The following is an 18,019-nucleotide window of genomic DNA, read 5'->3' as shown; positions in this document are numbered from 1 at the left end:
GGAAGTTGGCATATGCTGTGCTATTTAGACTACAATTGATGAAATAAGGACCAATAATTGTAGTACCAAGCACCCCTTCAAGATATTAACTCTCCATTGACGCTGATGTTCCACCTGTCTAAGCCATCGTGGGTTTTTGCTGGACCAATAATGCATGTTCCTTGTATTTACCTGTTCTTTGTTTGAGAAGGAACATTCAACGATAAATAGGACATTGGAGAAGTAGTTTGGGTTGGTGAGGATTTGCTGCTGTGCCCATTGACAGAACGGTACACAATCCTGGAAATCATTCCCATGCAGTTCCTGACGCAGGTGTACATAGTAAGGATGGAACCAGTGACGTGTAAAAATGTGATGTACACTGGTTTTAGGAGTGCTAGTCTTGTGTTCAAGCCGTTGTGTGCTCACGTGTGGATTCATAGCAAAGGAAGCAAGAACAATAAATTTGGCAGCTTTGTCTGTGTGAATACTATGATGATTCCATTGTCGTGGGTTGAAACTTCTATTTCCTGAAGCATCGCAACAAGAAGAGAACACATCTGTCAGGAAGGTGGGTTCTTGTCAGGATATCGCTCTCTGTACAATTCCGCTGCCTGCGTAGCATTTTGTCTACCTTCAACAACAGCAATAAAAGAAACGTTATGTTGATGCAGTTTGTAGGAAGGACAGCCTTTACTGTATGCCTACTCTACACAACAGTATTTAAAATGAGTAAACTATTGTACTAAATGTACCCCTACAAAAGAAAACAGTATTGCAATTATTGTTCTGCTAACTTACATTCCCCATAGATGGGTAGCATTTCTACCTTCTCTTCATTGGTGTACATTCTACTCACACATCTTTTCAACTGACAATGGTTGACGGAATGATGGGTGTGCATTCTACTTATGTTTACATTTGTTTTCTGTTAACATCAGCACATGGATGTGTTCCATTACCCCGAGTACCTGCACTAAGCACTGGGAGTGTCAACATCAGTATTGTGTTATTTAATTAATAACATTGTGTTTCAGTGAACGGTACACTGTGATCCATTTTTGAGTAGGTCTTTAGGAGAGGAAATGAATTATGGCAAAAATATATTAGATGTAGTGGCAACAAATAGACCTGACCATTTTGAGTATGTCCACATTGAAACTGGTACTATCAACCATGACACTGTTATACCAACAATAATTATCAAAGTAAAAAGGGCAACTATAACAAGTAAAAAGGGTTACACATTCAGTAAACTAGAGGAAGTAATGTCAGATCACAAGGAGGATTTTGATTTATCAGATCAAATGAGGGAGAACTTGAAACATTAGCTCTGGGACATTAACATGTAGGTGAGCTGCAGATACTGTCCAGACACTTGCATTGACATGGGCATCAAAATTGACAGAAGAAAAACAAAAATGGTGGTGCTGAACTCAATTTTCAACTCCCCCAGGGAGCTCACCACTCATTGGTAGGTTCGTGCTATGTTGCCTTGGGACCTGAGCTTTTGCAGCATTTTTTCCCTTTCATTCTGGATGTCTGTCCTCTTGCTATTCTTTTTCCCCTCCCTTGGGGAACATGTCTCGAGTGTTATTGGGAATATTCTGCATTCTGTCGCTGACCTATGAACAGTCCCTCCTTTGTTATTCACTCCCTTTTCCTTTCTTTGTTTCTCTTCTTCTCTCATTCCTCCGCTTTGGCGTTTGAGGATCCTCTTTTTTCTTCTTCCCCTCCGTGCGCTAATGAAGGCCGGCCCACACATCTGACGCATAACAGTTGACTGGGTAACGCATAATTCCCAGCCCCGGGTTGACAGATAGGGTTCACACGTACCCCCTGGTACAAACCAGACCCAGGGATAGGTGATTGCCTGAGCTGTAACCTTCCCAAATTGCTGATGGGTCCCTTTGTCAGGTGTTTGGGAGGTGTGACCTGAGATATGAATAATCACCTAAGGCTGATGCGCCCCCTTGTGAAGGCAGCTCCCAGTTGAAAGGAGCGTGCCCTCGGAGACGCTGACAATCAAAGGGGATTTCCTTGTGATAAGTCAATCATCTTCCCACTCAACTTCTACAAAACGTAAACGTAATTATGCTAATGATTCAAATACCCTTCCCACTGCACCCCAGTTCATCATGGTCTCACATATGGAAGACGGTCAGTCCTTCACTACGGTAAATCCGTTTATTATTCAGAAGGCTGTTGATGCAATTGATGGCCCTGTGAAATCCTGCTCTGGTTTACGGAATAAATCCTACTCTCGTTTACGGAATGGCACTTTGCCTTAGGAGAACGCTTGTGATTCTCGAGCACAACTATCACTTGCTGCCTCACTTCCCCACGGTTACCCTGTTCGTGTCAAGGCCCATAGAACTTTGAATTCTTCCTGTGGTGTAATTTACACCAGGCTACTCGACGGTCTAACTGAGGCCGAAATCTAATCTTACCTCTCTGATCAGGGTGTCATTGCTGTCCATTGTGTACTGAAAAAGGTTGATTTCTCCTTAGTGCTCAGCTGCACTCTCTTTCTCACCTTTGATAGAGAGGTGCTTCCGTCCAAGCTCAAAGCAGGCTATGAAACATTCTGAACCTGATGTGCTGTTACCAGTGTCATCGTTTCAACCACACTAGAACATCTTGTCGACACCCAGCCAAATGTGTCACCTGTGGTAGGGATGCGCACGAGGAAGATTGTCCAGCTCCTTCTCCCCACTGTATCAACTGCAATGGCAGCCGTGCCGCCTCCTCTCGGGATTGTCCCATGTATCTTGATGAGTGGGCTGTTCAAAAGATCTGGGTAAAGGAAATGGTGTCTTACCCAGTCGCTCGCAAGTTACTGGCTATTCCCAAAACCTGCATTTTCTTGTCTGGTATCTATAGTTCTGTTCTTGTTACCCCTTGCTTTATGAAGGACATGGCCACGCAGACATGTGACCCCAAATTCACCTCTGTGGTTGTGAAATTTCCCATTGTCAAGGCAGCATCACCATCCCCCTGCCCTGCTGTGCAAAAAGTCATCAAACTCCCACCTCAAGGGGTGAAGCCACCAGCTACACAAGCGGTAGGCCGGAAAGGACAGAAGGAGTACTCCCATGAAGACTTCCTCTGTCCTTCCAGCCAAACAACACCTGAGTCTTCCTTTAACTGGAAGGGCTTGAAGAAGTCCACAAAAGGCAAATGGTCTTCCCCTTCGCCAACTCAAAGGTCCTCATCGACCGTGTCACCATGTGGTACCCTAGCCTGGCCGGCCTCTGTATCCCCGGTGCAGACCACCAACAGTTTTTCAACATTGGACTCCACTGACCGACCGACCAAACAAGCACGCCAATGCTTCTGTGGAGCCCATGGAGCAGGATACTCCTGCTTCTGTGCCCTGTAGTAGTGACTCTACACCGGCCCGGCTGTCACTCGGTGGCCACTGAATTGGCAGCCCTACATCTCTTCCTCCTCATGACTGTCCTTCAATGGAATGTTCACAGCCTTCGGTCCCACAATCCCCTTGTACTCTGCCTTCGGAAAATGAAATTGTGCCCTCACGACTGCTTTGAGCTTTCACATTACTTACCGATTCCTTTTTGACCTTCCCCTTGAGGTCAGCATTCCATCTCGTGGGGGTGTCATGCTGCTCATACAGGATGTCATCCATAATCAACCCATCTCCCTGACCACCCGTCTTCAAGCTGTTGCTGTTCACCTTTTCCTTCCCTGCCTGACTTTTTCCCTCTGTACCATTTATGTCCCTTGGTCATTCGATGTCACCAGGGCAGACTTCCTTCAGCTTATTGTGCAGCTACTTCCCCCATTTTTGCTACTCGGTGACTTTAATGCGCATCATCCCTTTTGGGGTTCTCCCACGATCTGTCAGAGAGGTGCCCTCTTGGCTGACCACCTTAACCAATTTAACCTCTTCTACCTTAACACGGGAGCACCCACTTTCCTTTCCGACTCTTCGCACACCTATTCCCCTTTGGACCTATCCTTTTGCACTGCCCAGCTTGCCCATCGTCTTGAGTGGTCTGTTCTTTCTGAGACCTACTCGAACAACCATTTCCCGTGTGCTCTCCGTTTGCTGACTCCTGCACCATCCGCGTGCACACCCAAATGGCGGCTTCCTAAGGCTGACTGGCAGCTTTACTCCTACATGGTGACCTTCGAAGAACAAGATTTCCCTTGTTGTGATGACCAGGTGGACTATGTCACCAACGTTATCCTTACTGCTACAGAATGTTCCATTCCTCGCACTTCCTCTTTAACGCATCATGTTCCTGTCCCTGGTGGTCTGAGGCATGCCGCGATGCAATTTGCACATGGAGACGTGCTCTCCATGGTTTTAACTATCATTCTATGATGGCAAACTGCATTCATTGTAAACAGATACGTGCAAAATGTTGTCGCATTCTTTGGGGTAACAAACGAGCTAGCTGGCTGTCATTCACTAGTTCTTTTAACAGTTCCACCCCTTCCTCTGTTGTACAGGCCAACCTCAGGCGGTTTTCTGGGATCGATATCCATTCCCCCATTTCCAGCCTCAAAGCAGCAGCCGTTATTATCAGCTGTCTCCGACACCTTGGGCCAACATTTTGTGGAAGTTTCGAGCTCTTCCTACTATCACCCTGCTTCCCTCCATTCGAAACAAGTGAAGTAGGCTCGGGAAATACCCTTCTCTTCTCTGATTCGTGAGTGCTACAATGCCACCTTTACTATGAGGGAGCTCAATCATGCTCTCAGTTCATCCCAGTCCTCCGCCCTAGGGCCATACACCATCCACATCCACCTTCAGATTTTGCAGCATTATTCTCTTGCCGGCAAGCACTTTCTGCTTAACACGTACAATGGCACCTGGGCAGTGGGCACATTTCCTGGACGTTGGCTTGAAGCCACCGTCATGCCCGTACCTCATCTTGGCAAGGACAAAAACCTTCCTTTTAGCCACTGTCCTCCATCTCTCTTACCAACGGTGTTTGCAGGGTGATGGAACATATGATTCATGCCCAGCTGGTATGGTGGCTCGAGTCTCTCAATTTACTGACGAATGCACAGTGTTGATTTCGAGCACGGCATTCTGCAGTCGACCATCTCGTTACTTTGTCCACTTGTGTCATGAATGGCATTCTGCGGAAATCCCAGACTGTGGCAATGTTTTTCGATTTGGAGAAAGCCTACGACACATGCTGGAGAACTGGTATCCTCCGTACTCTTTACACTTGGGGCTTCCACGGCCGCTAGCCCTGTTTCCTCCAGGCATTTTTAAAAGATAGTTTTCAGGGTGCATGTGGGTTCTGCCCTGTTGGACACCTTTATCCAGGAAAACGGTGTGGCTTAGGGTCCTGTCCTGAGTGTTGTCCTCTTTGTTGTTGCCACTGACCATATCATAGCCTGTGTCCCACCAGGCATCTCTGGCTTCCTTTTTGTTGATGATTTTGCCATTTATTGCCGTTCTCCACTTACCTGTCTCACTTAGTGGCGTCTTCAGTGACGTCTTGATCATCTTTACTACTGGAGCATTGACAATGGCTTTCGCTTTTCCACTGACAAAACAGTCTATGAATTTCTGGCGACACAAGTGGTTTCTCCCACCATCTTTACATCTTGGGCCTGTTGCCCTTCCATTCGTTGAAACTGTGAAATTCCTGGGGCTCATGCTCGATAGGAAACTCCCTTGGGCCTCCCATGTGTCTTACCTGGCAGCCCGCTGTACACTGTTCCTCTGTCCTACATGTCCTTAATGGTACTTCCTGGGGTGCCGATCGAACCACCATCCTCCATTTTTACCAGTCCCTTGTCTGTCCAAAATTCGACTATGGATGCTTTATTTGTGTGTCTTCATGCCCATTCCTCTTACACCGTCTCAACACTATCCACCATCTTGGCATCCATTTGGCCACAGACGCCTTTTACACCAGCCCGGTTGAGAGTCTGTATGCTGAAGATGCTGAACTATCACTATTCTACCGTTGTGACTTTCTCCTCAGCAGGTATGCATTCCGTTTGTCTGCCATGCGTGGCCACCCATTGTATGCCTCCTTCTTTGATGATTCGTTTGATCGTGAATATGGGGCTCATCCTTCTTTTCTGTTACCTCCTGAAGCCCACTTTCGACATTTGCTACAGAGGCTTAACTTAACACTACCTGTGCCTTTCCCAGTGGGTGTGAGCCCTTCACCATCTTGGCTTCAGGAAATGGCCCATGTTAACCTTGGCCGTCATTCGCTACCTAATGACACTACTCCAGCCTCAGTCTATCGCCTTCAGTTTCATGACCCCTGCATGGAACTTCATGATAGTACCTTTGTATTCACTGATGGCTCTCAGACTGACTGTGGGGTCGGGTGTACCTTTGTCATTGGCGCCTTTGTCTTTCAATATTAGCTTTCGACACTCCTCAGTATTTACAGCCGAGCTTTTCGCCTTGTATCAGGCCATGGATTACATCCAGCAACATAGGCTTTTCAATTGTGTTCTCTGTTCAGACTAACTCAGTGCTCCTAAAAGTCTTTGTGTGCTGTAAACTGCCCATTTGTTAGTGCAGCGGGTCCAGGAGAACTGTCAACTGCTCACTCTTGGTGGAGCCAGTATGATGTTTCTGTTTGTTCCTGGTCATGTCGGTATGCCAGGAAATGAGGCTGCTGACACTGCTGCCAAAGCTGCAGTCCTAGTACCTCAGCCTGTGAGTACTTATGTTCCCTTCGATGATCTCTGTGTTGCTGTCTGTGAGTAGGTGGTGTGCCTTTGGCATCACCAGTGGTCGTTCCTTCACAGGAATAAGCTCCAGTTCATTAAGCCTCTCCCAGTGGCTTGGATGACCTCCTCTCAGATCTTCCACTGGGAGGAGGTTATTTTAACTCAACTGTGTATTGGTCACTGCCTTTTTAGCCATCGTCATTTGCGAAGTTGTGTTACCCCACCACTTTGTACACATTGTGCCCAAGTTTTAACTGTCTGCCACTTCCTGATGGAATGTCCATTGTTGAACCTTTTATGTTCCCATTTGAGTTTGTAGTCTGAGTTATCGGCCGTTGTAGCAAATGTTGCGCAGGCTTTTGACCACGTTTTACTTTTTATCTGCCAAAGCAGTACGGCAAAGGCCATTTAATTTTTAGTTTTTGACCTCTTTGTCTGTATGGTGTCTTTTTTTAACCCTTTTTCCACATGCCTGTTTCTAGCTGTCTTCTATTATGTCAATTGGGACTGATGTATAATCGTTTTTTAACACCTCTCTGTCTTCGTGTTCTATAGTTTTGACTTGGACACGTATGACCCCAGTTGTTTTTGCACCCTAAAGCACAACAAAACCAAACCAATCAATTTTCAAGTTTCCCTTCACAAAGGAAGATGCAGGAGTACTATACCAGTTCAATTACTTCCCTATTTCATTGAGATTTGTGTGTTTTAGATTCTTCTAACATATTCTGAACTTACATGTGATGAGGTATCTCAAATAGAAAGACCCCATGTATTCCAACCAATGTTGTAATATGTCTTGCACCAGTTGAGGTGAAATGAGAACACAGCCCACGTAATCTATGTAGAACATTTTTATTGAAAAGAATATGAACCAGAATGGTGTTCTGTTAGAGAAAACCTCAGTAGTACAATGGGTTATGAAAGTTCATGTTCAACACAGAATTTATACAGGTCTGAATTTAGGATGAAGGCCATAACGATGAAACATTCAAGGCTTAATATTCACTCAGAAGTAGAACAAAATAATGTTGTGAAGATTGATGGCCAATAACAAGTTCCTGGTTGTCCCCTAAGCAGTAGCCAAGTCCTGGGGAGGGTAAAGGGCAGACACTGGCAGTTGCATTGATAAGTGGTGACTGGGGCAGCAGTGTATCATACATGGTGAAGGTTCCAATCAAGACTCTGATTGAAGGACTGTAGATTCAGTCACTGCCTCGCCCAGAGCTCGAGAGGAGGAGGCCACATAGGGATACTGGATGAACTATTTGTGCCTCTGTGGCCCGCATGAGCAAATAGGTCCATGGGGCCAGTGCCCTCTACAAGCGCTGACATTACCACTCGCTGGTCTAGCCAGCATATATGATTGAAGTTCTGTCTTCGTCTGGTGTAACTCCTCCTGGGTTTGGCTTCTTGCATGCCACAGGTGTAAGAGAGGTCATACGTTTGTGGGATGAATGGCCCATACATCACACATTGATTCCAAAAACATAGCTTAAGTGACACTTATTGCCCCATTTATGTGATATCCTGGAAACCATGGATCAATGCAGTCAGCTTGATCAGTAAGCTGTGACTACCATAAAACATTTGTCTCAGTACCATATCAAAAGAGCAATCATTTTGGGGGCAGAAAACAAAAATTGTGACTGGTTTAAAGATTTATTGATATGAAGGATGCACCATATTTCCTTTGATGGCGAATCTTCAAAAGAAGAAAAAATAGCGTCATGTATGTCCCAGGTGTGTGTACTGGAACCCTTTCTGTTTAATGCTCTGGCAGACAGTATTGGTGGTAGCCTCAGTCTTTTTACAGGTGATGCATTATCTATAATTATGTATGATCTGGGAAAAAAAACTCTTCAAAGTACACTCAGATATTCTTAATATTTCAAAGTGATACCAAGATTAAATGTAAGTAAATGTTGTGTGACTAGGGTCTCTGTCGGGTAGACCGTTTGCCAGGTGCAAGTCTTTTGATTTGATGCCACTTCACCGACTTGTGCGAAGTCCCACAGTCCCTGAGCGGAGAAAATCCGTGATCTAGCCGGGAATCGAACCCGGGCCCTTAGGATTGACATTCTGTTGCGCTGACTCCTCAGCTACTGGGGGCGGACATACCAAGATATAAACAGTGGTTTGAAGTTCAGAAAAATAAAGTTGTCCGCTTCACAAAATGCAAAAATGTAGTTTCCTGTGGCTACAGTCTGCAATATTCTCAATTACAATTGGTCAGTTGTTACAAATGCTTGATTTAACAATTTGCAGGGATGTGAAATGGAACGATCACATAAACTCAGTCATAAATAAAACAGGTTGCAGACTTTGTTTCATTGGTAGGATACTGGGAAAATGGAGTCCATCTACAGAGAAGATGGTTTACACTATCCCAATTCAAAGGTTACTCTAGTGGATGTAGAACCCATATGCAGTTGGTCTAACTGAAGATATTGAATTCTTACAACAAAGGACAGTGCAAAAGGTGACAGGATTCTTCAACTCACAGAAGAGTGCCAAGAAGTACTGAAAAACTTGAGTTAGCAGACATTTGATTTTTTTTTCCTTCCCATCAGTCTTCTGACTGGTTTGATGGGATGCGTTCCACCACAAATTACTCTCTTGTGCTAAATTTTTCATCTCAGAGTAGCACTTACAACCTTCGTCCTCAATTATTTGCTGGATGTATTCCAATCTCTCTCTTCATCTACAGTTTTTGCCCTCTACAGCTCCCTCTAGTACCATGGAAGTCATTCCCTCATGTCCTATCATCCTGTCCCTTCTCCTTATCAGTGTTTTCCACATGTTCCTTCCCTCTCCAATTCTGCGCAGAACCTCCTCATTCCTTACCTTATCAGTCCACCTAATTTTCAACATTTGTCTGTAGCACCACATTTCAAATGCTTTGATTCTCTTCTGTTCCGGTTTTCTCACAGTCCATGTTTCACTACCATACAATGCTGTGCTCCAGACGTACATTCTCAGAAATTTCTTCCTCAAATTAAGACCAATATTTGATATTAGTAGACTTCTCTCGGCCAGGAATGCCCTTTTTGTCATTGCTAGTCTTCTTCTGATGTTCTCCTGGCTCCATCCATCATGGATAATTTTACTGCCTAGGTAACAGAATTCCTTAACTTCATCTACTTCGTGACCATCAATCCTGATGTTTTCTCGCTGTTCTCATTTCTAGTGCCTTTATATTTCTTCGATTTACTCTCAGTACATACTCTGCACTCATTAGATTGTTCATTCCATTCAGCAGGTCATATAATTTGTCTTCACTTTCACTCAAGATACCAATGTCATCGGCGAATCATATCGTTGATAGATATCCTTTCACCTTGCGTTTTAATTCCACTCCTGAACCTTTCTTTTATTTCCATGATTGATCCCTCAATGTACAGATTGAACAGTAAGGTCAAAAGACTACATACTTGCTCTTACACTCTTTTTAATATGAGCACTTTGTTCTTGGTCATCAACTCTTATTATTCCCTCTTGGCAGTTGTACATATTGTATATGATCCGTCTCTACCTATAGCTTACCCCTACTTTTTTCAGAATTTCGAACATCTTGCACCATTTTACATTGTCGAACAATTTTTCCGGTCAACGAATCCTATGAACGTGTCTTTAGCCTTGCTTTCATTATTAACTACAATGTCAGAATTGACTCTCTCATGCCTTTACCTTTCCTCAAGCCAAACTGATCGTCATCAAGCACATCCTCAATTTTCTTTTCCAGTCTTCTGTACATTATTCTTGTTAGCAACTTGGATGCGTGAGATGTTATGCTGATTGTGTGATAATTCTCGCACTTGTCAGCTCTTGCCATCTTCGGAATTGTGTGGATGATGCTTTTCTGAAAGTCAGATGGTATGTCGCCAGACTCATACATTCTACACACCAACATGAATAGTCATTTTGTTGCTACTTCCCCAACAATTTTAGAAATTCTGATGGAATGTTATCTATCCCTTCTGCCTTATTTGATATTAAGTCCTCCAAAGCTCTTTAAAATTCTGATTCTAATACTGGATCCCCTATCTCTTCTAAATCCACTCCTGTTTCTTCTTCTATCCCACCAGACCAATTTTCCCCCTCGTAGAGGCTTTCAATGTATTCTTTCCACATATCAGCCCTATCCTCTGCATTTAACAGTGAAATTCCCATTGCACTCTTAATGTTACCACCCTTACTTTTAATGTCACAGAAGGTTTTCTTTTTTAACTTTCTTGTATGCCGAGTCTGTCCTTCTGACAATCATTTCTTCTTGGATGTCTTCACATTTTTCTTAAAGCCATTTCATTTTAGCTTCCCTGCACTTCCTATTTATTTCATTCCTCAGTGACTTGTGCTTCTCTATTCCCGAATTACCTGGAACATTTTTGTACTTCCTCCTTTCGTTGATCGTTTGAAGTATTTCTTATGTTACCCATAGTTTCGCCCTTCTTAGAGATGTCCATTTCTCTTCAACTGTACTGCCTACTGAGCTATTCCTTATTGCTGTATCTATAGCCTTAGAGAACTTCAAGCGTATCTTGTCATTCGTTAGGACTTCCGTATTCCACTTCTTTGCGTATTGATTCTTCCTGACTAATGTCTTAAGCTTCAACCTCCTCTTCAACACTACTATATTGTGATTTGAGTCTATATCTGCTCCTGGGTACACCTTACAACCCAGTATCTGATTTCAGAATCTCTTTCTGACCATGATGTAATCTAACTAAAATCTTCCTGTATCACCTGGCCTTTTCCAAGTATACCTCCTCCTCTTGTGATTCTTGAACAGTGTATTCGCTATTATTAGTCGAAACTTATTACCAAACTCAATTAGTCTTTCTCCTCTCTCATTCCTTGCCCGAAGCCCATATTCTCCTGTAACCTTTTCTTCTGCTCCTTCCCCTTCAACTGCATTCCAGCCCCCTAAAACTATTAGATTTTCATATCCCTTTACATATTGCATTACCCTTTCAATATCCTCATACACTTACTCCATCTCTTCATCTTCAGCTTGTGATGTCAGCATGTATACCTGAACGATCATTGTCGGTGTTGGTTTGCTGTCTATTCTGATAAGAATAACCCTGTCACTGAACTGTTTGCAGTAACACACACTCTGTCCTACGTTCCTATTCATAACGAATCCTACTCTTGTGATACCAATTTCTGCTGCTGTTATTATCCTATACTCATCTGACCAGAAGTCCTTGTCTTCTTTCCACTTCACTTCACTGACCCATACTATATCTAGATTGAGCCTTTGCATTTCCCTTTTCAGATTGTCTAGTTTCCCTACCACATTCGGCTGCATCTCGTGGTCGTGCGGTAGCGTTCTCACTTCCCACGCCCGGGTTCCCGGGTTCGATTCCCGGAGGGGTCAGGGATTTTCTCTGCCTCATGATGGCTGGGTGTTGTGTGCTGTCCTTAGGTTAGTTAGGTTTAAGTAGTTTCAAGTTCCAGGGGACTGATGACCATAGATGTTAAGTCCCATAGTGCTCAGAGCCGTTTGAACGCTACCACATTCAAGCTTCTGACATTCCACACCCCGACTCATAGAACGTTATCCTTTTGTTAATTATTCAATCTTTTTCTCATGGTAACCTCCCCCTTGGCAGTCCTCCCAGAGACCCGAATGGGGGACTACTCCGGAATCTTTTTCCAATGGAGAGATCATCATGACACTTCTTCAGTTACAAGCCACATGTCCTGCGGATACATGTTACGTGTCTTTAATGCAGTGATTTCCATTGCTTCTGCATCCTCATGCTGTTGATCATTGCTGATTCTTCCGCCTTTGGGGGCAGTTTCCCACCCCTAGGACAAGAGTGCCCTGACCCTCTGTTCGCTCCGCTCCTCCTCCCTCTTTGACAAGGCTGTTGGCAGAATGAGGGTGACTTCTTATGCCGGAAGTCTTGGGGCGCCAATGCTGATTATTAATCAAAATTTAAGCAGCTGCAGGATTTGAATCGGGGACTGAAGACATTTTGATTATGAATCAAAGATGCTACCCCTAGACTAAGGGTATATTTGAAGATAAATGTCAACTATCACACAAAAGTCTACTTACAAAGTTCCAAGAACCAATACAAAGTGAACAATCCACAAAAATACAACAACTGCCTGTATATAACTCCCACAGAAACTACAATGTTAGAATAGGTACAACAAGCACATAAGCATTTCACCAATCGTTCTTCTCTCACTCCGTATGAATTGAAAAAGAAAGAGACCCTAATACGAGATACTGCGGCAAATATTCTTAGGTGTGCACTTCACAGTGACTTGTGTAGAGTGGAGAAAGATGTAAAAGTGCAAACTAGATGAGCTAATTCTGTGTTTAAGCCACAACGCTCATTTTCAGCAAGAGATAATCCAAATAACCACCAACTATTCAGATTTAGATTTCCCATTGTTTTCATTCTTTACTTGAGGTATTCCCTTGCGAAGTCACACTCTGTCTTCCACCCAATCCTTACCCATCTCATGCTTATGTTCTGTGTTGCTGCAGCAACATAATGTCGCAAACATGTAATTTGTGTTTTACTTTACATCTGCACCTACATCTATGCTCCACAAGCTATACTGTAGTGTGTGGCGGAGGATACTTTTGTGTACAACTATCACTTCCCCCCTTTACTGTTTCAGTTGTGAATGGTTCACAGGAAAAACAGTTGTTGGTAAGCCTCCATGTGAGCTTGAATTTTTCTTATTTTATCTTCATGGTCTTTTGGTGGATATTTTTTTTCGTGGATACATGTAGGAGAAATCAAAATATTTGTTGACACTTTAGGAAATGTACACTCTCAAAAATTTAACAGTATACTACACTGTGATGCAGAATGCCTCTCGTGCATTGTGTGCCACTTTAGTTGGTTGATTATGTCCATGATGCTTTCGTGCTTACTAACTGTACCTGTAACAAAACAAGCTGCTTTTCTTGAGATCTTCTCAGTTTGCTCTACAATCCTGTCTGGTATAGATCCCTCACTGATGAGCAGTATTCAAGTATTTAAGGCTTTGCAAGCTACATCCTTTATTGGTGGACTAAATTTTCTGTGGACTCTTCCAGTGAATCTGTCTGGCATCTGCCTTTATTGTGATTAGTTTTCTGTGGTTGTTCCACTTTAAATCACTCTGTACACATACTCCTAAATATTTTATGGAAGTAACTGCTTCCACTGATAGTTCTGCAATTGTGCAGTTATACAATAATTTGTCCTCCTGTCTATGTATATGCAGTGTATTACGTTTGTTTATGTTGAGAGTCAAGTGCCACTACTGCGCCATACACTGGTCCTCAGAAGGTCTTCCTGCATTTTGCTACAGTTTTCTGCTTTGAGATTTCTATATATACAACAGCATCATCTGTGAAAAGCCTCATAGAACTTACAGCATTGTCTACTTTGTCATTTATGTGTATTATGAAAAGAAATGGCCCATAACACTCTCTTGTGGTATGGCCAAAGTTACGTGTATGTCTGGAGACTTCTCTCCATTGAGAATGACATGCTGTGTTCTGTTTGTTAGAAACTCTTCAATCAAATCACCCAGTTGTTTGCACATATTTTGATTATTAGGTGGCAGTGTGGAACTGTATTGAACACCTTACTGAAGTCAAGGAACATGGCATCTGTCTAGACACCTGTATCTACTGCTTTCAGGATCTCATGGGTGGAGACAGTGAGCTGGAATTCACATGATTGTTGTTTTCAGAACCCATGTTGATCCCTACAGAGATTTTTGTTCTCCAGAAATATCATAATGCGCAAGCATGAAACATGTTCTAAAATTCTACAACAGATTGGACCCAGAGTTTTGTGCATGATTTTGACAGCTCTCCTCGAAAATGGGAGTAATCTGTTCTTTTTTCCAATCATCAGGAACATCTCACTCCTTCAGAGACCTATTATAGATCGCTGCTAGAAGAGGAGCAACTTCTTTTGCCTACGGTATGTAAAATCATACTGGTATCCTGTCAGGTTCAGCAGACTATCCCCTGTTGAGTGATTTAAGTTGCTTTTGATCTCACGGTACCTTATTTTAACACTACAGTGCAATCTTTCTCTGTGAAATAATTTTGAAAAAATGTTTTCATTATTTTGAACTCTTGTATCATCCTCCATTCAATGCTATTATGGTCACAAAGTGTCTGGACAGACTACTTCTATCCTTTTACTGATTAAATGTAACACCAAAACTTCTTGGGATTTTCTGTCAAGTTAGTAAACAGTATTTCACTTCCAGAATCATTAAACCCTTCATGAATTGCAATCCTTAAGCTAATTTCAGCTGTGTTAATATTTCATTGATGTGAGGCTTTGAGCATTTGTAAATATGTGGTGAAGCTCTCTTTGCTTTTGTAGCAGCTTTCTAATGTGACTGTTGAACCCAGTGGGCCTTTTTCATCCCTCACAACTTTGGTCAGCACTTCCATGTGTATTTTACAGTGCTCTTGAACTGTGTCTGTTGATAATCAGCATTGTTAGTGCTGGATCTCTAAGATAAGCTGAACTCTGTTTCTTGCCAATCTTACTAAACAGAAAATTTTCCAACCTTTCTTGGTATTCCTATTTTATTTTCAGATTCTTTCACATTCAAACCTATCTTCCAATGTGGTGCCTGTCAGTGCCTCTCTCCCAACTTCAGAACTCCACAGAAACTCTCCTGCATACTTAGCCACAGAGATTAGAACAGAAATCGAGGCATAATTTAAGATACATTTCAAAGCTTTTATATAGCAATAAATATATTTTTTCTTCCAGACTCCTTTGATGCTCTCCTGTACACCTAGAAGCATTGCAATCCTAGGAGAAATGATATTTCAGAGAATAATGTCAAAAATGGCTTAGCTTATTCCATATAGATATTTTTACACAGCTGCATATGACTGCAGTTTGTCACTTAGTGGCTGGCTGTAGTTATGTTCCTATATGTAACATATTTTCATGTTTTTTCTTTCTTATTTTATCTATGCAGGAGGAAGATCATACAAAGAATGAAGGGAACTTGCCAAATAATAAAACAGAAAGCCTGAAGAACCAAGACAGCTCCGTTAATAAGCGGCCAGTTCAGAAGGTTCCACCATCCAGGAATGGAGCAACAGTGACATTTCAGGATAATCGTATTGGGCAGGGAGGAACTGTGTTAAATGGTACCTGGAGTGATTATGGAGGAAAAAGTGTTGTGCAAGATACACAGGACACTTATTACATAAAACCAAACTCTCCCATCAAGACTTCAACCAGTATCACCCAAGTTCCTTCTTCAGCATCACCAGGCAGTCCTAGGTTGGTTACTACATCTTTAGGGTATGTTGGCAACATAGTTCCTGTTTCTACGAACCATCATAACAGATCAGCACCAACAGGAAATGGCAGTGGAAGCCCCAGGTCACCAAAAATAGGTACAAGTCGGACAGTCCCGTGGAACAGGGATGTGGCACCAGAGAAACTCAGTTTTACTATGAGGCGGGAATTTGACAAGGCTCGTGAAGAGGCAGAACTCATTGACCAGCTGAGGAGTGTAAGTATCTTGTAGATCAAACTCATTTTGGTTTCTTCATGAAATTGAAAACAGTTCTACAATTATTGCACAACAAAGCATGGATTTGTTGTGACAGAAATGGTGTGGTAATTTCATTGTAATATTATTCAGGGGAGCTGCAATTGTAAAAAAAATTGTATTGTTGTAAATTAGTAATTTTAAATTAAGTATTTTTAGGAGAAACTGTGTTACTTCTGTGGGAACTTAAACTCTGTGATAAACGAGGAAAAAATAATAGTACAGGTTTTAATAGTGGCCAATGACAAAAAATGGTTATGTAGAAGTATATACAGTGTATTCCCCCTTTTCCGTGTTCCTTACAAGCATACCCAAAGGATTTTCATTATAAAAAAATGTCTGCTGAACATATTGCCGCCTGTTAGGAGGTGGCATCTTAAAAATTTGTGCAGAAGCAGTGCTGCTTTAGGTAGTGATAAAATGTTATGTGGAATAGTTTTAATGACACAGAAAGACTTTTACTCATAAAGGATGACCAGTTTTGACCCAGTGTCATTCATCTTCAAACCGTACTCGATGATGTGTGAAGACAATGGCACGGAGCAAGAACTGTGGATACCATCAACTGATGTCGACTGCTGTTTGGTATGAAGATGGTCCACAATGGTCAAAACTGGTCACCACTCAGCTCTTCCAGTCAGCACTCCACCAGTTTGATGACATTCCTTAACATGTGACCATTGCTTCCTTGCTGTAGTTTGCCATAACTACAGCCTGCATAGTTATATGATCCAAGTAACCCATTCTACACTTCAAAAACAAATTAATTTTTTTGACAGCCATGTCAGTGTAGCTTTTGTCAATTGGGAAAGCTTTATTCGGATCCCACAATAGATACGCTAGACATGCTGTATCACTTAAATGTGTCATTCCATGAATGAATTCATTGCTTTCTGCTTGGCATCAGATTGTGCGTGTTCCACAATATGTAATAAGAACCAATTGGTCTTGGATGAAATTTTCCTTTTTGGATCATTTCTGTATTTCATTGTTATTTGTATGTTCTCATTATGAAGTATTTGCGTAGTATGGTAAAACACTGCATTATTGATTATTTGGGTGTTCATGGATTTTTTTGGTCACTCAGTATTTACTAAAATTTAGAGAAAAGAAGCTCCATTAGTAAAATTGGTGCTAGTATTGTTCTTAAGAAAGGAGGGGAGATAGCTGAAGTAGAAGAAAGAAAGGTAAATGTATCAAAGCATTGTAAAGGCTGGTCTGAAGGAGTTCTTAAGTCACGAAAGAATGTAATAGTCACCTTTGAATGTAAAAATATTAGGACTTGTGCACTGAAGCACACCACAGTAGTTGCCAACATATAAAAATCAATGACAGTGATGTTGACTATAGATAAAACATTTTATCATAGATATTTTTGCGAAGTGTTATGTATCACTCTTTACACAACAGCCCTTATTTTGCACCTTGTTTCACCAAAGATTCAGAGAAAATATAAGAAAAGATAAATAACAGAATCTTGAGTGGAAACAGTAAATTGAAACTGTATTAGGATATTTGACATTTAATAAATTAAATAAAAATATAATTATGGTTGGAATAAGTAGTTTCAGAAGGGTATCCTCTAAAAATGATGATTTTCATGTTACTTAACAGTTTGTCTTATTTTAAACATCATTTTAGAATAAGTTACATCATTTGACCTAATGATTGGGAAATTTATTCAGAATATTAGTAGGTTTTTATGTGTGTAATATTCTTTGCGCCCTCTCTTCCATCCTCCTCTGAGAGAGACCCAATAAGACTTTACACCTTACATTCTATGTTTCTTAAT

General features: G+C 42.0%; 1 protein-coding gene across 1 annotated transcript in view; it reads left to right on the top strand.

The window, feature by feature from the left end:
• The window catches only part of LOC124773977 (leucine-rich repeat and calponin homology domain-containing protein), a 144,255-nt gene that overhangs the window by 84,170 nt on the left and 42,066 nt on the right, over positions 1-18,019 (top strand). The window contains exon 10 of the mRNA XM_047249446.1: positions 15,643-16,188. Coding sequence (XP_047105402.1) covers positions 15,643-16,188 — 546 coding nt within the window. The remainder of the gene's footprint in view (positions 1-15,642; positions 16,189-18,019) is intronic.

The sequence above is a fragment of the Schistocerca piceifrons genome, chromosome 2, assembly GCF_021461385.2.
Source record: "Schistocerca piceifrons isolate TAMUIC-IGC-003096 chromosome 2, iqSchPice1.1, whole genome shotgun sequence".
In the NCBI taxonomy this organism is placed as follows: Eukaryota; Metazoa; Arthropoda; class Insecta; order Orthoptera; family Acrididae; genus Schistocerca; species Schistocerca piceifrons.
The sequence above is the reverse complement of the archived record's forward strand: the minus strand, read 5'-3'. Positions and strand labels throughout refer to the sequence as shown.